This window comes from Eumetopias jubatus, unplaced genomic scaffold (genome assembly GCF_037043125.1).
Source record: "Eumetopias jubatus isolate StellerSeaLion01/CBP00866 unplaced genomic scaffold, mEumJub1_p1.0 scaffold_3, whole genome shotgun sequence".
In the NCBI taxonomy this organism is placed as follows: Eukaryota; Metazoa; Chordata; class Mammalia; order Carnivora; family Otariidae; genus Eumetopias; species Eumetopias jubatus.
In genome coordinates this window covers 135457025-135479320 of record NW_028274809.1, presented here as the reverse complement: position 1 = coordinate 135479320, position 22296 = coordinate 135457025, and the positions used below count along the sequence as shown (strand labels likewise).

Genomic DNA, 22296 nt, shown 5'->3' with positions numbered 1-22296 from the left:
AGTCAATAAAATTTTAAACAGCTAAAATTTCAGTCTTTATTTCCTGTGAGAATTCCTGAAAGGACTAAGGATGGTAGTTCTGACCCAGTTCAGTTCAGGGAATAAATGATGTAGAATGCTACATCTCCTGTAAGTCACAATTGCCTCCAACTATCACACCACACGCCTCATACCACAGATGTCATCACATCACTGGGTTCCACTGTTTGCAAAACACTTCCTTTCTCCTGGATATTGACAAGTTTCTTAGGATTTTGGTAGATTTGAAATAAAACTCAAATGATTATTCTTAATAAAAGAGCATTCCTAACTGGGGGGTGTTAGAATAAACCAGATTTTTGAAGATTTGTGGTGATGTTAATAAATTGATATCAAGTTTAGTTCATTTGGTAGTTACTCAGAGTAATTTATGTTTGCTTTTTAATTTCTACTTTCTAGGTATGTGAAAGCAAGAACAGAACTAACATGGGATTATGGGTATGAAGCTGGGACTATGCCTGAGAAAGAAATCCTCTGCCAATGTGGGGTTAATAAGTGTAGAAAGAAAATATTATAAATCTTTAGCTAATGCCTGTTGATGAGATTAGCTTATCACGCTGCAATTAGAGCCATGCAGGAGAACCTTCAGTCATCAGTGGAATTAACTTGGGCTGTGATCCATCAGGAGAATTCTTCTGTTTACCCTTGTCAGGGAATTCATTTGTATGAATTAGAAATGCTAGGAACAAAATAAGGACATTTTCATATGCATTGGCTATCTCTTTATTCTTTCTGCTGTTCAACTTTACATAAGTGGGATGAAGTGTATATTTTATATGAAATACCATTATACAGTTTGTAACTTATTTGTAAATTATATATTAAGAGAAACAAATGTTACAATAGAATTCAATTGTTCTTATTTACTTTTGTGATTATTATCTTTGAGTTCATGCCCCCAAAGGGCCAAATTTCACATCTTTACCTACAAAATTTATGCTTAATTCTTGGCAAATAATTTACCATCATGAGCCATAAGGTGGGCAACACAGCCTGAAGAATATGTAAGAACTAACTTTACGCATATTACTTCCAAGTGTTTTAACACTAGTTGGAGAAGCTCTGGCTGCCTGCAACTCTGTCTCATCAAACCATTTGAGTGCTAAGAGGAAGAAGCTCTCCTATTGGGAGGGTTTTGGCAAACTCTTTGAGATGGAACTTCTTTTCCACAGATTCTCCTTACTACTCCAGTACAAACATAGACAAGAAAAGAGGGAAGAGAAACCCAGAGGAATTGGAATATTTTTGTTCTAGGTAGAGGAGAGCCATAAGAAAACTTAGAAACTAGTCAGACTTGGCTTATTTAGGCCTTCTGGGAGGGATTGTGCTGGGCAAGAATTTCACTTAGTAAAAAAAGCAATTCCACTGAGTTTGTAAAGTCTGGAACAGCTTCTTGGATTCTCCTGGGTATGATGTGCAGATTGTGTTTGGAGAAAAAGGGAGTAATACTCTGCTATAGGTTACCCAGCCCTGATCATGGAGTGGAAAAGGGACTAGGAATCTCCAGGTGTCAAAACTAATTTTATCCATAACAAAGTTGTACATTTGGCTGCCAGGAACTTCTCCCTTGGAACCAGAAGAAGAATACTAGCTCAAAAAGAAGTAATTAAAAAGTAGTTCTGGCTTTTGAGAAGTTTTATGTCTTTTTTCTTTCTTTTTTTCTATACTCGATTCTGGGTTTAGTTTGGTTACTGTTCAAATAAAACTGTATTCTAAGTTTGGACCCAATTTAATTGCTTAAAAATATTGAACTAGATGAAAATTTAACTTGAAATTGTTATAGAGAATGGGAAACGGAAGAACTAGGAAAAGGAGCAAAAAGTTATAACCTAATAGCCTGTTAAGATGAGGAAAGTTAAGTCCATTTATTCGCAGTGAAGATGTAGGAATTTTAGGCAGTACACTGAAAGTGAAGATACTTGATAAGTATGGGAAATATTTTTGTACATAAATCCTGACATCTTGATCTGTTTCACAGCTGTCACCCTCCATCAATGTCCTAGAGATTCCCTTTGTCTCTCTTATGTCAAATCTGTTTCCAGTTAAATTCCATTATTTCCCTTTTCCTTGGTTTACTTCAACATATCGGTGAAGGACATCTTCCAGTTGTTTTTGAAAAGGAAAATTGAGAGGTAATTATTTTGAGACCTTGCATGTTTGAACATGTTATTTTACCCTTACACTTACTTGATTGCTATTTTTTCAGGGTATAGCAATTCTTGAGTAACCTCTATACACAATTTTGAAGGCTTCTGCTGGCTTCCAGTGCTGCGGCTATGAAATCTGAAAATGGTCTCCTTTCTGGCTTCCATGGTGACTACTAAAGTCAGATGTCATTCTGTTCCTTATCTTTTGTATATATGACCAGTTTTTATCTCTCGTGAAGCTGACAGAATTATCTTTGTCCATTGTTCTATTTCTGGTAAGGTCCATTTTCATCCTTCATCCTGAGTGCTTGGTGGGCTCTTTCAATCTGAAATCTTTGTCCTTCAGTTCAGGGAAATTATCTTGAACCATTTCTTTAGTGATTTTTCATGTGTTCATTCTTTCTTTCTTTATAGAATTCTTGTTATTCAGACGTTAGACTTCCAGGATTGGCTCTCTAAATTTCTTTTCTCTCTCTTTTTTTTTTAGAGTTTTGATTTTTTTTTTTCTAGTTTACTTATTTAAGTAATCTCTACACCTGATGTGGGGCTCAAACTTACAACCCTGAGATCAAAAGTTGCATGCTCTTCCAACTGAGCCAGCCACATGCCCCAAATTTTCTCTTTATTTTCAGCTATCTTTTTGCTGTACTTTTTGGGAGATTTTCTCAATTTAAATCTTCCAATATGTCAGTTGTGCTTTACTTTTTCTGGTCTCATATTCTTAATTTCTAGAGCTCTCTTCTCTGGATTTCTTTTAACAGCATCCTGTTTTGGGTTCATGTTTGTAGTATCTTATCTCTTTGAAAATACCATGATGTGTACACACACATTCATATCTGTATTCTCCCTGCATATTTTGTGACTTTGAAGGTTTATTTCTTATTTGTTTTCCCCGTATGTATCCTTTGGTCCTTGTTTTTCAAGTTATAGGCTTTCCTCAGTTTGTGATCTTGGCAGTCTACACATGAGTAGAACCCTATAAAAGGCTGAGATTGAAAGCTGAGAGTGGGAGATGGGTCTCTTCAAGTGCCACATCATAACTGAGCTGAGCTACCAGTCTCCTCTCTTTTAGTGCTTTGTTTGGCTGATTGAAGGGCAAAAACGTGGCTGCCAAAGTGTGTTTTTATTTCCCCTTTGAGCTCTATTCTTCTGTAATCCATTTCTATATTTGTCAAGACTATCCAAGCTATCTTTTTACATATTGTTTCTCTTTTCTGCTATCCCCACTTTGCCTCTCTTCCCTTTAAAACCTCAAAATGCAAAAAATAATGAAACCTCAAAATGCAACTTTTCCTTTAATTCCTCAGCAAACCACCATTATATGCTTCTTTTCCAAAACTTTTTTTTATCTGTAATTATATACATTTGTGTTCTCTACATGTATATTTTGTTACATGCACTGAAAACCTCGTCTTGTATGGTGCTGTGTACCCCATGGGTGCCAAATAAAGATTTGCGACTCGCAACTGGAATTACAGTTGGTTAATTCTGCCTACGTTTATAACATACCTATTTAGGCCAAATTTGGTGTTATACAATTTTTAGAAGAAACGGGTAATCCCTCAGAAGAGCAATCACTTCTCCAGCTGATCCCAGGGGTCTGGGCCACCTTTCCTCCCCATCTGGAGAGGAAAAGTGGGGATCGCCTGCAAATTAAAAAAGAAAAAAATCACACTCAGATCTGTAGAAGATGAGAGCTCCTATTTGAATGAAAACTCCGCCTGCAAACCCTACGTGTCTCTTGCTCAGAACTTCCCCTAGGCAGGGGAAATCGGTCATCGTAGCTTTTACGAAAACGAAACTCTGCAGCTGCCCGTGAACTCCCGGAAGTGCGGGCGCTGCGCGCAGCCATTGAGCACCCGCTGAGGTTGCAGCCATGGACCAAGTGTCGTCTTCCATAGCCAAGTCAGTCCAGGGAGCCAACCAGTCCGAGACCCAGGACGCCCAGGACCAGCTCCTCCACCCCACCGGTGAGTACCGCCCGAGCGCATTGCGCGCGCGCGCGCTGTGGCAGGGGTGCAGTGTCCTGGCAACCGCAGGGCGGGTCCCCTGGCCTGCTCGCTGGCTGCTGTCCTCCACCCCCACCCTCCTCATGAGCCCCTGAGGCAGCGCTGGCGAGCGGGGTTAGTCTGCATTCACCTCCAGCGGCCCTGGGGGCAATTCCGCGGGGGCTCTGCGCCCAGACCGCTACCCAGAGCTTCACGTGCGATGGTGTGTCTTCCGCTTACCTCTCCCGCTGCTGATGGACCGCCTATTGCTACTGTCCTACACCACTGGGAATAGAGGCATCAAGGGAAGTCGACATCAACTCGGGTGGGTTTACTCCCTGCGTGCAGTCCACCCACTCCTAAAACTGTTGCCAGAGACATGGCATGGGAGAAGTAGGAAGGGAGGTGGACCCCTTCCTGAAAAGAAGGGGGTCTCAGGAAGCAGTTGGTGAAATTCTTGCAGGGAATGTGACTCTTAGGGAACCATCCACTCCTTTCCATTTAGTAGTTCAAATCCTCAATGGCCCTCTCTATGAATAAGGCAACAGTCTTGTGAGTCTGCACCTTCCCTTCACTCAAATAGGTGTAGAGCTCCCTACTGTGTGGCAGGCTCAGGACTAGATACTGGGGATACAGATTTGAGTTAGGAAGACCCCGCCTTAGAGAATTGAAAAGGCAGCTTGCATGTGACCTGGTAAGAACCACAAAGGCTCAAATGAGGGATTCCTAACTCAGCCTGGTGTTTAGGGAAAGCTTTATGGAGGCATAGATGCCCTAAGTTTTAAAGGACAAGAGTCAACCAGAGGTAGGAAGGGTGAAAGGGTGTTGGCATACAGAGGTGATGACACAAAAAGGCACCAGCCACGGGTGCCTGGGTGGCTCAGTCGTTAGGCGTCTGCCTTCGGCTCAGGTCATGATCCCAGGGTCCTGGGATCGAGTCCCACATCGGGCTCCCTGCTCCGCAGGAGGCCTGCTTCTCCCTCTCCCACTCCCCCTGCTTGTGTTCCTGCTCTCGCTGTCTCTATCTCTGTCAAATAAATAAATAAAATCTTTAAAAAAAAAAAAAAGCACCAGCCACGAAATGTCACTTGGCAACCACAAGTCAAGCAGTTGCATGTTTTTATTCAGCTAGTGTTATCTATAGAATGTTATTGGAGATGAAGTTCTATCCTGACCTTTTCCCCAAACTCCAGACTGGTATAACCAACTCCATAAATGCCTAGAATGATCTCAAACTGAATATGTCCCAAAGAGAATTCTCATTTCCCTGCATATACCCACATGTTCCAAACCTGTTCAACCACCAGCCTTCCCCCTTCCATTCATCCAGTTGCTCAGGCCAATACCTTTAGCACCGCCCTCAGGGCCTCTCTTTCTTCTTCACGTCCCATCTAATGCAGTCAGACCAGTCAGTTCTGTTTTTAGACTATATCTTGAGCCTGACCACTTCTCACCTGCACTACCATGCAAGCCCCAATGCACCATCATCTCCTGCTTAGAGTATTAGTCTGGCTCCTACTCTAACGTCTCATATAGACAAGGCTGCACAGCAGCCAAAATGATCTTTAAAAAAAACAAAAAGCAAATGTGATTCTCCTCAGCCCTTCAATAGTCTCACATTACCTTCAGAATAATCTCTTACTGTGGCCTACAGTGCACCCTGTGTCCTGATCTGATCCTTTCCCTGCCCATCTTGATGACTGTGCCACCCCTCACTGCCTTGTGGGTCAGCCAAGCCCCCAAACCTGTCCCTGCCTCGGGGTCTTTCTGCCTCCCATTTCTCACTTCCCCACCATAATTCAAGTCTCTCTCAAATGTATCCTCCACAGCTTTGCATGCCCATCCTATTTAAGAGAGTACCGCACCATCCTCTTCCTCCTTTCCCTGCTCTAATTTTTTTCATAGCACTTATTGCTAGCAGGAGAAATACTTGTCTGTTTTTACTACTAGAACGTAAGTTCCTTGAGAGGTGAAACTCTCATCTCATTCTCTGTTTTATTTGTAGTGCCTAAAACAATGCATAATAGGTTCTTACTAAGAATTTGTTGAAGGAATGAATGGGCTGGTATGTACCACTAAGGAGCTTGGCTTCTATTCTCTTGGTGATGGAGAAGGTCTTTCACAGGAGGGAAACCAGCCCAATCTGAACTAAAATCTTTTATTCTGAATTCTGTATATCTGAGAGTTGGGCAGGTACATCCTATGGGACTGCCAGCTTTGCCTAGGGGAATGAAGTCCCACAGTACAAACACGTCTGCTGAGGACTGCCCCTGTGTGTGACTGTAAGTTAGGTAATTCTAAAGAAGCCCACTGAACGTCCTACTCTGTGGCTGTATCCACCACTCCGCTCCTGCAGCACACACATCCTTATTCCTGTTTGTACATTCTAAAGCTGTCCCCAGTAATGTTCTCTGGCTCTCCCAAATACATACTCACGTACTTCTCCCAAAGTTATATCCAGTCACAACATCCAGGGACAATCTGATGAAGCCATTTATTTTCTGAGTACATTACCAAACCTCTAGGTTATATCTACTACTCTTCTGTTTTGGTCTTTATCCATTTCAGGTGTGTAGTCACTGGACTCAGTGAAAGAATTGACTTCTCCCACTGACCTGATATCTAATGGAAGAACTAAAATAGTAAGCTGCAATAAAAATTAAGTTGAGCAAGAAAGAAAAGAGGAAGAAATTTCCAAGCCAGCATCATAAATTGATTGCCAGTCTAGAACATAAATCATACCCTATCAGAAGGGGATCGTAAATGGAATTATAGGATTAGTGACTCTCATTCCATCATCCACTCATTTAATGGTGAAATGTGTTTTTGGCTATCCTATCTGGCTACTCCAGATTCTGTCCTCTGACTGGATTGCCCTTGTCTCGTGGGCTTTAGGACCATATCTGGGAAGAGGAACATTTGGAAGATACGCCTGATAACCTCTGCAGGGGCTGTGGCCTTAGCAATCCCTTACCTGGTGGAGGTGGACCTGGAGAGACCCGAGATTCACTGTGTTGGTTGAGTTAGTCATAGTTCATGTGTTCCTGGGCTGTCATTTTTCTGCAGCTTCATTCTGTAGAACTTTTCTTGGCTACCAGTTTCATTTTTTGAGAATTCTTGTTAGATCAGTCTCTGTGAGTCCTTAGGTCTGCTGGACACAGTAGAAGGACCATGGGGAGCCCTGCTGTTCTTCATTATTCTTGGTGTCAGCTGCTGATAGAGACCAATGGACTCTTCCCTAAAATGTTCCAGCCCCCATAATACACCTGTCCTTCACTGTCTGAATCTATACAGTTCCTGAATTCTGAAGGTGAGGAATATCAGTTATCCAAATGTATATGGTCCAGGAGTTTCAGATAATGAGTAGCAAGAGTTCAGATAAGTGGGGGATGTCTGTCTACGTAAAAGCCTCTAATGTGATTACCCCAACTGCAGAGAGTTCTGTGCATCCTCCTGTCTGGAAGAATGAATAAGTTAGAAGAGCCAAGATCTTTTAGGAAACTATGATGAGGAGATGTTTTACCAAGGAAAAGCCATTAGGGGGAGCCTGTGTGTCTCACTTTGGGTTTCTGTCCATCAGCAGGGGAAAAAATACTCTAGGTCAGAAGGCAGCAGTGTTTCTACCACCACCTTATTCCCAGGTGCCAAAACCCTAGAAGCCTGTGGACTTGGGAGTGCAACTCAGAAGGGCAGAGTCCCCAGAACAAACACAGGGGGCCATACTCAGGTATCTGCAGCCTGACAGCTCAGCCAGATAGAGTATGCCTGTCTGAACACCCTGCTTTGCACAAGGAAAGGGTAACACTGTGCCAAAATGTCTAGCTCTTATACAACAGGAAGCATTGCATGCCTATCAAATGTAATCATTTTATTAGGGATTTTTATTCCATCCTCTTGTGCTTTTTTTTTTTTTTTGCCTATGCTTTACAAAATTTCATGTCCAGTTTGTGTGTTCTTTAAAATAAGAATACAGGGCGCCTGGGTGGCTCAGTTGGTTAAGCGACTGCCTTCAGCTCAGGTCATGATCCTGGAGTCCCGGGATCGAGTCCCGCATCGCGCTCCCTGCTCAGCAGGGAGTCTCCTTCTCCCTCTGACCTTCTTCCCTCTCATGCTCTCTCTCTGCCATTCTCTCTCTCTCTCTCTCAATAAATAAATAATCTTTATTAAAAAATAATTAAGAATACAGTATTTTATCAAAATAGATTTTGGGCCTGAGGTGAATAAAATATTGGGATTTTTTTTCCCAATTTTCATCTAGGATGGGATATTATGTTGTCAGATATTAATATATTAAAGCATTGAAAATTATAAAGTGTGGTATTGGAGGAGGAAGTGATCAATGGAACAAAATAGATGTACAAAAACAAACCAAACATATGTAATAATTAAGTATATGAAAAGGAGATTTAAATCTGTGGCTAACCACTATGAGAATAAGTTAGATCCTCATCACATACTTTATAATAAATTTCACATTAATATTTAATATAAAAAAATAACATTTTAGAAGAAAATAGAGGTGTTTTCTAAGTTATGTCTCCTTCACCCAAGAGTAGAAACCATAAAAGATTGATATTTCATGAAACATTTAAACATTCTGTATATCATAGAACATTATAAATAAAGTTGAAAGACCTCTCTATATAACTAACGAAGGGTCATCCTGAATACATAACAAGCTCATAAATCGATAAGAAAATAGTGAATAACCTAATAGAAAATGGGCTGAGGACATTAGTGCCAGAGAAGAAATGCAAATGCCACCTTATGGTATGTTAAATTCATAATTATAGATTATGTTCTACTTCTCTCTGCACTTTGTTGTCCTTTCTTTTGATGTAGTCATCTACTGTCCTAGTTTTATCTTTATAATATGGTTTTAAATCACGTAGGCAGATACCCAGGTATATTTTTTTCAAAGTTTTCTTCACAGTCCATACCCATTTATTCCTCCAAATAATCTCTTTTTTTTCCCCCCAAGTTCTTTAACCTTCTTGGGATTTAAATTGAAATGATATTAAACCTAAAACTTGTTTGGGGAAGAACTGACAGTATTATAATGTTCAGTCTTCCTACTCAGGAGTATAGTATTTCTCTCCATGTATTGAAATTGAGCTTGAAACAATTCTTTTCTTTCCCCCACAATTTGAATTATTTATTTAGACCAAGAAAAGCATACGCATTGATTGTCTCTTTGTTTGACAGCTTTGTAATATCCTTTTTTACTCCATGCTGTGTTTTTGTTTTTCATTTTTTATTGAAGTTTAGTTGATTAAAACAACTCTTTCATCATGTTATTCCCCTGCTCCAAAATCCTTCCTGACAGTCTTTCACCATCTGTTTCTCAAATTCTTTTCCTGCCTCCTCTGCACAGACTCTCCCCTTCAGCCTGGCTGGTTTTCTGCCTCCTAGTCAAACCTCTTGGCCTTTTCCCACATTACTGCTTATGTCTGCAGTCCCTCCCAACCCCCCTCCCCTTTCTCTCTGTCTCCAGGTTGTAGCAGCTCAAGGCCCACGTCCTTGACAACACTCCATCCCACAGGGAGCACTTCCTCCCGTGGATCCATAGCATGTATGGTATTTTCCACCCAGCAGTTGTTACTTTATGGCATTTATTCTGTTATTTTATTTTGTTAGCTTCTTGTAGGCAACAGTTCTGTCTCCTGTTTCTTTAGATCCTCTGCTGTGCTGTTCCCTACGGTAGCCACTCCCTACACATGGCTGTGGAGCACTTAAAAATGTGGTTTATTTCATAAGGAATTGCATGGAGGACATTAGGAGAAGGAAGGGAAAAATGAAGGGGGGGAAATCAGAGGGGCAGACGAACCATGAGAGACTACGGACTCTGAGAAACAAACTGAGGGTTCTGGGGAGGGGGGGGATGGGCTAGCCGGTGATGGGTATTAAGGAGGGCACGTATTGCATGGAGCACTGGGTGTTATATGCAAACAATGAATCATGGAACACTACATCAAAAACTAATGATGTACTGTATGTTGACTAACAAAATAAAATGTGGTTTATTCAGTTAAGACACACTATAGGTGCAAAGTGCAGTGGGTTTCAAAGACTCCGTACTGAAGAATGAATTAATTTTTATGTTGATTAAATGGTGAAAGCATCATATTGTGGATATATTTGGTTGAATAAAGCATGTTATTAAAATTAATTTCACCTGTTTCTTTTTGCTTTTTTTCATGAGGCCCCTAGAAATTTTTCAGCTGTGGCTCACATTTGTGGCTCGCATTACAGTTTCCATTGGACAGCACTGGTCTAGAGTGCCCAGCAAAATTACTCTCCTACAAGAGGTGCTCCCAAATTGGTGCTGCTTTGAAATGAATGAAAAGAAGCAGCTGGCCTGTCTCATTTATCTGAGGGTTTTTCTCTCAGTCTCCCCTTTTTCGTGGTTGGTGGGGAGCAGAGAGACTACAAATTTGTATCCTTACTAGGTAGGACACAAATCCAGGAATCAGAAATTAATTTCTAAATGTGAGATAAATGCTGCTCCAAAGTGCAGTCTTCTGATTTTGTGCAATACAGGATCTAATTTCAGAGACACCAAGAGATCTTATACTTTTAGATAACAAAAAGAACTTTTAGGAACCCTTTAAGTGGTTGAGCTCATCTAAATGTAAAACTCTCACCATTAAATGGTAAAATAAATCTTTGCTTCAAAACTAAAAGTTGAAGATTAAAAGCAGAATTGTGTTCTACAGAAAACCCAATCAATAAGAGGATAAGCATTGGAAAGGGCAAACAAGTTGTTAAATGGATGCTTATGGCTAAATTAATAGCAAACTAGTAAGTTAGAGAAGGTTACCCCTCACTGACATGCCCAGTGGGGTTGTGGGAACAGATGGCTTCTTTTTCCGTCTCTTTCCTTTTCTTCCTAGCTCTCCTTCTCTTAGGTTCCTCTCCTTTCTTCTATTCATTTCTTAAAAAAAAAAAAAAGAAAATTGATTTCCTGCCTTTATGTATCTTTCTCTCCTAACTTACAATGCTAAAGTGCATTTAAATTAAAGCACCTTGCTCATTTACTTCTTTAATTCACTCAAAATTTATTATTGAATATAGTATGACATAGGGATCTAAAACTTTTTTTTACAGTTAACCAGAGCACTATTTCTTGAGCACATCATTGTTTTCTTGTTGATTTGTATTGACAATAATTATTGAGAGCTTAGTATTGCCAAGGCAGTGTTTTGGGAGCTTTGTATTTAAATTCCTGGTTGTGTTTCCTTCCCTTTTTTTTCAGTTTATTTATTTAAGTAATCTCTACACCCAACATGGGGTTCAAACTCAGGACCCCCAGATCAAGATCTCATGCTCTTCTGACTGAACCAGCCAGGTGCCCCCTGGTTGTGTTTCTTGAATAAAGTTCTCCTTATGTTTAAACATTTTAAATAAATTCATTAATTCTTGTCCTTCCTTGTATTGAACCATTTAAGAAATACACAGTAAGTTGCCTTTCCACTTGGGTACCAATTTTTTTTCCTCTCTGGGAGTTGAGAATCTCTCATAAGAACAAGTGCCCTGCCTTCTACTTTAAGACTGGTGGAGGAGTTACGGAGACCAAGAAGTTCCACTTTACCATTTCTCATAAGGGATGTTACTTATAGGTGTCTTTCAGGTTGCAGAAAAGATGGAAAAAAGGACATGTGCACTCTGCCCCAAAGACATCGAGTATAGTGTCCTATACTTTGCAAAATCAGAGAATATAGCTGCTCATGAAAATTGTTTGGTAAGTTACTTGAAAACACCTGAGTCCTTTTAGGGAAGGACATACCAAAATAGGTAAATGTACTTTGGAGACAGAATGACGAGTTGGCCATGATTTGGGCTTCTAAGTGGGGATATGGGGAGCATATTTTTCTAACTTTTTAAACTGTTTCAGATCTTATGATTACATTTTAGCTTTATTTATAACTGATCAAATACAATTATGATGAAGCTTCTTTGAAGATATTTTATTGAGATATTTCAAATATAACCAATACCCATAGACATTGCACACAGATTTGTAGAATCATACTATATTTCGTTTACTTTGATTTTCTTTTTTAAAGGAAATAAAACACAGATAGTTAAGGGCTAATTCTCTCTGTTCCCCTCCCACCATCCCTTGAGATATAATTGCCCTCACGGATTTGGTGTTTTTTATTATCTTGTGTTTTTGATTTTATGTTCCTACTGTGTATATTTAAGTGCTTATAACAAGATATATTGTTTTACATGTTCTTGGACTTTGTAGCATTTCAGTCAAATTCTGTGGCTATTGAGATTTATCCATGTGATAAATTTAACTCTTAACTCCTTAATTTTAAATGTTATAGAATTCCATTTTGTTATAGAATTCCATTCCATTTTGTGACCATCACTACTAAACTATTCTCGTGTGAATGAACTCTTAGGTTTTTCCACTTCTTTTCATGTAACTAACCAGCTGTCATGAACAACTTTGTATAGGTCTCCTAATTCATGGGAGGATTTCTCTGATGTAGGGCACAGAGGGAGCGTTTTGCACCTCACTGTATGTGCCACATTGCTCTCCAAAAGGATTGCACCAAGTTTGACTTTCACATTGTTTCAGAATTCGTTCCTCTTTTTCCTTGCCACAAGTGCTATTATGAAATTTTAATTTTTTCCTCTCCGATGGATGTAAAATGGTGTCTTGTTTGCATTCCTAGATTATCAGTGCGTTTGTGCCTCATTTGGCTGTGTTTATGCACAGTTCTGTTTCTCGCTTCTGTGACTTGTGTTCATCGACTGCATTTTGTCTTTAAGATATTGATTTTCCTTACATGTATTTATATATGTATATAAATAGATTCTATGCTTTATTATATATGTTGGCTTTTAACTTGTGGTGTTTCCTGTCAGAGGTTTATAATGTAGTTAAATTCATCGTTATTTTCCTTTATAATTTGTAGGATTTTTCCCCTAAGAAGTTCTTTCCTTTACTAAGGTTCTTTTTCCCCCCAAATTTTAAAACTTGGCTTTTCTCATTTAGTTTCTTAATCCAACCGGAATTTATTTGGACTACTCTGTAAAGTAGGCATCTTTTTTTTATATGATTAACCACTTTTCCCAGCATTATTTATTGACTAATCTGTTCTTTTCTCATTGATTTGTAGTGATAATGATGACTATAATTATTATTCAGTATTCACCAGGTGTAAGGTATTATTCTGGGAACTTAAGCTGTATTAAACTATTAATCCTTACAACAACCCTAAAAGGTAGGTATCATTCTTATGCCCAAACTAAAGATGAAACAACAGGTACAGAGAAGTTAAGTCACTTGCCCAAGGTCACACAGCTGTAAGTGCCTGAGCCAGGATTCTTACCCAAGCTGCCTACTTCTAGAACCCTCACTCTTAATCCAGTGTGCTAACAATATAATATTTGTGCACAGACTGTTTCTGGCTCTATTCTGTTCCATTGGTCACTTTGTCTCTCACTGAGCTGGTACAACATTGTCTTAATTACTATGATTTTATGATAAGCCATGGCTATTTTTCAGTGCTTTGAATTTTGGGATCAGCTTACAAGGTTTTATACAAATTCCTATTGGAATTTTAACTGGAATTCCATTAATTTATAGATGAATTTGGGAAAAAATGATATGAGTATTTCTGCCCATTAACAGAGTCTGTCTTCAGTGATTCATGTCTTCTTTTATGAATTTCAGAAATGTTCAATAATTTTTTTCCTGTAGAGGGGTAAAACTTTGGGTTAAGCTATTTCCTGGGTCTTTTTTTTTTTTTTCATTACCTTTTCCTAATACCTTAAAAAAATAACTGAAGTATAAAAAAAAAATTGAAGTATAGTTGACACACAATGTTACATGTTTCAGGTGTAAACATAGTAATTCTACTCTATACATCATGCTGTGCTCACTGTCTGTCTCCATGTAGTGCTGTTTCAGTACCATTGGCTATATTCCCTATGATGTCCCTTTCATCCCTGTGACTTACTCATTCCATGACTGGAAGCCTATACCCCCCCATTTCCCTTCACTCTTTTTGCCCATGCCCTCCCACCCTCCTCTCTGACAACCACCAGTTTATTTTCTGTTTCTGGGTCTGTTTCTGCTTTTTTTTGTTTGTTCATTTATTTTTAGTTTCCATATATAAGTGAAATCATATGGTATTTGTCTTTCTCTGACATTTCACATAGAGTGATACTCTCTAGGTCCCTCCATGTTGTAGCAAATGGCAAGATATCATTCTTTTTTATGACTGAGTAATATTCCTGTGTGTGTGTGTGTGTGTGTGTGTGTGTGTGTGTGTGTGTACACATCTTTTTTTTTAAGAATTTATTCTTTATTTTTTTAAGATTTTATTTATTTATTTGAGAGAGAGAGAGAATGAGAGACAAAGAGCATGAGAGGGAAGAGGGTCAGAGGGCAAAGCAGACTCCCTGCTGAGCAGGGAGCCCGATGCGGGACTCGATCCCGGGACTCCAGGATCATGACCTGAGCCGAAGGCAGTCGCTTAACCAACTGAGCCACCCAGGCGCCCACACCACATCTTCTTTATCCATTCATCTACCCATGGATGCTTAGGTTGCTTCCATATCTTGGCTCTTATAAATAATGCTGCAATAAACATAGGGGTGAGCATATTTTTTGAATCAGTGTTTTCATTTTTGGGGGGTAAATACCCAGTAGTGGAATTACTAGATCCTATGGTATTTCTCTTTTTAGTTGTTTAAGGAAACTTCATACTGTTTTCCATAGTGGCTCCGTAATTTACATTCCCACCAACAGTACACGAGAGTTCCTTTTTCTCCACATCCTCACCAACACTTATTTCTTGTCTTTTGGACACTAGCCATTCTCACAAGTGTGAGGTGATGTCTCATTGTGGTTATTATTATTTTTTTTTAAGATTTTATTTATTTGACAGAGACACAGCGAGAGAGGGGGTTGGGAGAGGGAGAAGCAGGCTTCCCACTGAGCAGGGAGCCTGATGCGGGCCTCCATCCCAGGACACTGGGATCATGACCTGAGCCGAAGGCAGACGCTTAATGACTGAGCCACCCAGGCGCCCCCTCATTGTGGTTTTGATTTGCTTTTCCCTAATGTTGAGTGATGTTGAGAATCTTTTCATGTGTCTCTTGGCCATCTGTACAACTTCTTTGGAAAAATGTTTTTTCAGGTCTTCTGCCCACTTTTAATCAGATCATGTGTTTTTTTATTATTGAGTTGTAGTTCTTTATCTATTTGGGATATTAACTCCTTATCAGAGACGTCATTTGCAAATATCTTCTCCCATTTAGTAGGCTGCCTTTTCATTTTGTTGATGGTTTCCTTTGCTGTGCAAAAGCTTTTTGTTTTGGTGTGGTCCCAATAGTTTATTTTTGCTTTTATTTCCCTTCCTTGAGGGGACAGATCTAGAAAAATGTTGTTATGGCTGATAGCTAAGAGATTACTGCCTATGTTTTCTTCTGGAAATTTATGGCTTCAGGTCTTACATTTAGGTCTTTAATCCATTTTGAGTTCATTTTTGTATATGGTATAAGAAAGTGGTCCAGCTTCATCCTTTTGCATGTGTGTGTCCAGTTTTCCCAGCACCATTCATTGAAGAGACTGTCTTTTCCCCATTGTATATTCTTGTCTCCTTTGTTGAAGATTAGTTGGCCATAAAATCATGGGTTTATTTCGGGGGGTTCTGTTCTGTTCCGTTGATCTATTTTTATGCTGTACCAGATTGTTTTGATTATTACAGTTTTGTAGTGTATCTTTAAATCTGAGATTGTGCTACTTCCAGTTTTTTTGTTCTTTCTCAAAGATTGCTTTGGCTATTTGGGGTCTTTTATGGTTCCATACAAATTTCAGCTTTATTTGTTCTAGTTCTGTGAAGAATGCTATTGGTATTTTGGTAGAGATTGCATTGAATCTGTAGGTTGCTTTGTAATTGCATTGTGTAATGTTGATCTTCAATTCAGAGATAGATTGGATTCAGGTAACACACGGAAACTTGAGCCAACCTAAACATAAAAGTGGGTTTTTAATCAGACTGCAGGGGATTTCATGGTTTCTGAAGGCTGGCATGTAGGCAGGTCTAAGAACCGTAGCTAGGAAACCATCAGGAACCCATCTTGTTCTCTCTAGCCCTCGTTTCTATATTCCTGTCTTTGCAGACTGGCTTGCTGTCTACCATGTGGCTCAGAGTCTATTCCACTCTCTCAGGATAGGGAATCCAGTTGGCTCAGTTTCGGGTCAGGGCCCCAACGAGGTCCAGTTAACCATTGGGGTCAGGGTTATGCAGTATAAAACACACCTGGGAATCAGAGCCACTTCCAAAGAAAAGCAGGGTGGCTTGTAATCTGTTTACATACCCCAAAAGGTGGTCACTGTTATACCCCCAATTCATCTTCCACTCGGAGAGTACTTTGTGATATCATTTTCTGATTTGCAGCTTTCAATGGTACTTTGTGCATATTGTACATTTTTTTCTTTTCCCAATTTGTAGCTGTATTCTTCAGCTCTTGTGGAATCTGAGGATCATGATCCACATAATCAAGACAGAAATTTTGATGTGGAATCAGTAAAGAAAGAAATCCACAGAGGACGGATGTTGGTAAGTATAAATGATTTTATTACTCATAAAAGATGAACAGATCTTGAAGGGGATGTTTCCAAGAGAAAGTCTACTTGATTGGTAAACCAGGGATAGAGACACATCTTGGAGAGCTGAAAGACATAGGACCTGTATTGGAAACTTAAATTCAACTGAACATTTAATATTTTAAAACAAACTACAACACGCTTCATCAGCAAAGTAGATATGAGTTCGATTGCTTTTGGCTGTAAGTAGAAGGAACCCTCAACTCAAACTTTAAGAAAAGGCTTTAACAAAAAGGATGCTCATTTTCTCACTTAGCCAGAGGGAAAACTGGCTTCAGAGTTGGTTGATTTAGTGGCCATCAAGAGCCCATCATCCTTTCTGTCATCCTGTCCACAACATCATTTGGTCCTCTTGTGGTCATAGGGTGGTCACAGACAACAACTGAAGTGTCAGTCTTTCTTATCTCTATCAGGTAAAAGAAAAAGGTCATCCCGGGCACCTGGGTGGCTCAGTTGGTTAAGTGTCTGCCTTTGGCTCAGGTCATGATCCCAGGGTCCTGGGATCAAGCCCCACATTGGGCTCCTTGCTCAGTGGGGAGTCTGCTTCTCCCTCTGCCCCTCACCCCACTCTTGTGCTTTCTCACTCCGTTAAATAAATAAAATCTTTTAAAAAAGAAAAGAATTCATCCCCAAGCATTGAATAAGAGCCCTTCTGAAAATTAAATTAGGCCACGCCCATCTTCCTGCTCTAGTTGCTAAAGGTGGCCATAACTAATCAGGATCGACCCCCTTGGACCTGGGTCAGCTCCACTTGGGAAGACAAGAGTGTGGAGTAGCTACCCTATTAGTTCAGTTACAGTAGACTTCCTCTAGGAAAGGCCCTTCATGGCTTAGCAAGCAGTACAGCAGGTGTGAGCACCTAATGCCCACCACCACAGTAAGGTTGATGATCTGGAACAAACATTTATTTAGTCTTTACAAGGCATACACATAGATGAGGGCAGTTTCTGCACAGCCTGATGTGCTTTGAGAAGGGTCAGCACAGGTCACTCAAGCAATCAAGCACCTTAGTGCAGGTGGGGCCCAGAAGACTTCCTAGTTGGGGAGGAGTGAGGGTAACGAAGATGGGGAAGGAGGAATTCCAGGGAAAGGGAACAGGATGTGCAAAAGTTGAGAAGGCAAGAAAGACATGGCATGTTCCTAAAACTATAAGCGTATGACTGTGGCATCCTCTTTACTGACTTCATGGAATTCCATGGGATCGACCAGAATGCATGAAACTATTCCCTTGTTGTTAGATAATGAGTCAACTCTGGTTTTTCACTATAACAACTAATGTCACCATAAACATCTTTGTACACATACCCTGTGTACTTGTTTGAGCAATGCTGTAAAGCACATTCCTAGAAGTGAAATGGCTGAGTGAAAGAGAATTCCCTTTAATAATTTTGAAACATGCGGGGCGCCTGGGTGGCTTAGTCAGTTATGCATCTGCCTTCCCCTCAGGTCATGATCCCAGGGTCCTGGGATTGAGCCCCACATCAGGCTTCCTGCTCAGCAGGGAGCCTGCTTCTCCCTTCCCTGCTCCCCCTGCTTGTGCACCCTCTCTCACTGTCAAATAAATAAGATCTTTAAAAATAATAATTTTGAAACATGCCACTAAACTGTCCCCCAGAAAGGTTGTACCATTTTATACTTCAGTGGATGAAAGAACATTTTTCCCAGCCCTTGACAAAAATGAGTATCATGAATTTTGTTATTTTTTGCGTCTGACAGGAAGTGTTACCATGCATTTCCCTCATCACTGGAGAGAGGTTGAACGTTAGTTCTTCTTAGGCATCTGTCTCCCTCCCAGCCTACCCAGCCCCAGCAGTTCTTCCATGATCCCTCTACAGTCAGTGGCCCCATCTCATAGGCATTGTCCTGCAAACAGCCTGGACTCCCTCTCCCCACCACCCACGTGTACATTTCCTTACTCACCTAGCAAACCACCACCACCTCTGCCCCTGCCAGTGAAATGCACCTGTCTGTTGTCTGCATATGCTGAGCAGTACTGGCACTTGAACAGTTGACCAACTGGACAAAAACCCACAAATGTGTTGACTGATCTTAGATTCATGGCCACAAACCTCAAAAGGAACCTCAACACGTCACCCTCCACCCTCTACCTTTACTGTTTCATATCCTCTCATCTCTTTTTAAAACCTCTCCCACCCCAACTGTTCATCTCCAAGTTGATGACTATGCCTTATTTTTTTTTATAGACTTTATTCTTTTAGAGCAGTTTTAGGTTCATAGAACACTTAAGGGGAAAGTACAAAGATTTCTCATATACTTCCCACCCCCACACATACACAACCTTCTTTTTATCAACATCCCCCACCAGAGTGGTCATTGTTACAACTGATGAACCTACACTGACATTTCATGAAAACACCCGAAGTCCGTAGTTTACGTCAGGGTTCATCTTGGTGGTACACCTATCTGTCTGATTTATATCGAGAAATGGAAGCCATTAGCCAAGAACTCCTACTATTCAAACCACTGCCCATCCAGCTCTGTCCCCAGACTCTGGGACCTCCCTCTTGTCAAAGTCAACCCTCCACTTAGACTTTGGAGTCATCACCTGCCCCTCTTTAAGGATTAGGCTCTTGCATTTCCCTTTAACGTCAGTATCCCCCCTTGTACTAGATTATTTCCTTCAGCATATATCCAAGATCAACTGATCATGTCATCTTAAATTAAATCCTCCTTTGTAAAATTATTAAAACCTGGTCAATTACAATGTCACTTCTGTCCTTAGCTGACCTTTCAGCAGTATTCATCACAGTTGTCCATGCCCTGCATCCTGAAGCACTTTCTTCCTTTGACTTCCTACACGTACACTCTGCTGCTATGTCTCTTACCTTTCTGGCTGCTTCCTCCCAAGCACCTGGGCTGTTTTTCCTTCTCTGCTAAATCTCTAAAGTGTACAGTCCCCAAGGTTCTCCTGGGCTCCTTCCTCCATCTGAACATCTTTCCTGTGTGACCTCTTCCAGTTCCCATGGCTTCAATTCCTACTTATGCCAGGGACTCTGTACCTCCAGCCATTAAAACCAACCTGACATATCTACATGAGTATCTAATAGCATCTCATATTAAACTGGCCAATGAACACAGTTCCAGCCCCTGCACACATATACACACACTCCATCTAAACCTGTTCACTCCTCACCTCAATGAACTGCCAACCATTCATCCATCATCATCTTCTCATCAACCTCCCAGCCCAGCATCCAGCCTGTCAGTGTCACCCTGCAGACCCTCTATCCTCCCCATTTTTTTTTTAAAGATTTTATTTATTTACTTGACAGAGACACAGCGAGAGAGGGAACAGAAGCAGGGGGAATGGGAGAGGGAGAAGCAGGCTCCCTGCTGAAAAGGGAGCCCGATGCGGGGCTCAATCCCAGGACCCCGGGATCATGACCTGAGCCGAAGGCCGACGCTTAACGACCGAGCCACCCAGGCGCCCCTCTATGCTCCCCTTCTCTCTGTCACTAACCCCCTGCAGTAAAGTCATGGATCTCCCTCAGACACTTGCTAATAAACATCACTGATCTTTGTTTTGCACTCTCTCCTGCCCATCCCTACCCCAGCCCATTCTCCACACAGCCACAATAGTGTCTTTAAAATACTAATCACTTAGGGCCCCTGGGTGGTTCAGTCTGTTCAGCATTGGACTCTTGATTTCAGCTCAGGTCATTATCTCAGGGTTGTGAGATTAAGCTCCAGGTCCAGCTCTGTGCTCTGCAGTCAGCACTGAATCTGCTTGGGATTCTTTCCTTCACCCTCCCCCTCTGTCCCTCCCTCAGCTCATGTTCTCTCTCAAATAAATAAATAAATAAATAAATAAATAAATAAATAAATAAATAAAATCTTTTCTAAAAAATAAAATACTGATCACTTTATGTTCCCATCGTACAAAGACAAAACCCCAACTCCTTACTCTGCTTTGTAACCCCTACATGACCCAGCCTTTCCTTACCCCTTGGATCTTACCTCTGACTTCCCTTACCCTCATCTCTGCCCCAACAACATCAGCCCACCCCTCTTGTCCTTCCAGTAAGCTTGGCAGGAGGCTCATTTTTGCCATAGGAATATAAAGGCTTCTGCCTAGAATATCCTTCCCCCTGCTTTTTTGCCTGCTGGGAGCTCTTAGTATTCAAATCTAAACTTCTGTATCACCTCCTCAGAGAGGAGGGAATGTGTCCCAATCTGAAATAGGGACCCAGTGAAAATGTCACTTCACCTTCTAACAAAGCATGTATCACTATGTTTTTTTAAGATAATTCATATATTTTTATTAGCTCATTCTTTGCACTAATTAAGCACTTGGTAAATATTGATATCGATAGTCTTATTGCTATAATTACTAGAGATGTTATTTATTTTTGTTAAAATTGAAATTTATGTTCATTAAAAGACATCATTAAAGACAGTGAAGAAACAAAACAGACTGGGAAAAGATATTTACAACACATGTATCAGTGTGTTTTTAACTTTGCTTTATGTGATCATGGTCTGTCTCTCTCCACTAGAATGTTAACTTCACAAGGGCAGGTACCTTGTCCCCAGCTGTTTCCCTCTACCCTAGAACAGTGCCTGACACATCACAGTTACTCAGTAGTCTTTAAGTGAATGAAATTTTATTAGCCATTTGTATTTCTTCTGTGATTTGCCTGTTCTCATTTTTCTGAGTTTATCAGTCTTAAACCTTTATCAAATATGCAGCAAACATTTTTCTTTTTTTATTGGTACAGTTGACATACAATATTAGTTTCGGGCATACAACACAGTGATTTCACATGTATGTATATACGTTATGAAATGATCACCACAATAAGCCCAATTACCATCTGTCACCATATTCCAATATCGTTGACCATATTCTCTATGCTCTGCATTATATCCCTGTGATTTATATATTTTTTTTAAGATTTTATTTATTTGACAGAGAGAGACACAGCAAGAGGAAACACAAGCAGGGGGAGTGGGAGAGGGAGGAGCAGGCTTCCCACTGAGCAGGGAGCACGATGCAGGACTCAATCCCAGGACCCTGGGATCATGACCTGAGCCGAAGGCAGATGCTTAACGACTGAGCCACCCAGGCACCCCATGAAAGCCTGTACCTCTTAATCCCCTTCACCTACTTTGCCCACAGTTTGTTCATTGTATTAATGAGTCTGTTTGTTTGCAAACATTTTCATTGTTTTTTTGGTAGCTGTCACTATAAAAATGGAAGTTTCATTTTTTATGTAGTCAGATCCGTCAGTCTTTTTCTCTGTGACTTCTGAGTTTCCTTCCTTGCTTAGCCTTCCTGACCTTAACCCCATACATTTTCATTAACTTTAAAACTTTTTCTCAGAGCCTTAATCCATGTGGAACTTATTTGGTAATATATTGTGAGGTAGGCATGTAACTTTTTTTCTACACATAAAGCCAGATGCCCCCCCCCGCCAAATTAAATGATCTTTCTTTGTGCTCTGATTTGAAATTCTACCTTTAGCAT

At 40.5% G+C, this 22296-nt stretch overlaps 2 protein-coding genes across 6 annotated transcripts in view; both read left to right on the top strand.

Moving 5' to 3' along the window:
- The window catches only part of SETDB2 (SET domain bifurcated histone lysine methyltransferase 2), a 57931-nt gene extending 54279 nt beyond the window's left edge, over positions 1-3652 (top strand). For all 4 annotated transcript variants that reach the window (XM_028103859.2, XM_028103866.2, XM_028103852.2 and 1 more), the window contains one exon: positions 439-3652. In XM_028103859.2, the coding sequence (XP_027959660.1) occupies positions 439-556 (118 nt within the window). In that variant the 3' untranslated portion in view covers positions 557-3652. The remainder of the gene's footprint in view (positions 1-438) is intronic.
- A 97-nt stretch (positions 3653-3749) lies between these two features.
- PHF11 (PHD finger protein 11) overlaps positions 3750-22296 on the top strand; it is a 29898-nt gene continuing 11351 nt past the window's right edge. The window contains exons 1-3 of one of the 2 annotated variants that reach the window (XM_028103879.2): positions 3750-4156; positions 11794-11915; positions 16654-16761. In XM_028103879.2, coding sequence (XP_027959680.2) covers positions 4063-4156; positions 11794-11915; positions 16654-16761 — 324 coding nt within the window. In that variant the 5' untranslated portion in view covers positions 3750-4062. The remainder of the gene's footprint in view (positions 4157-11793; positions 11916-16653; positions 16762-22296) is intronic. The other variant, XM_088021833.1, reaches the window with a different exon arrangement.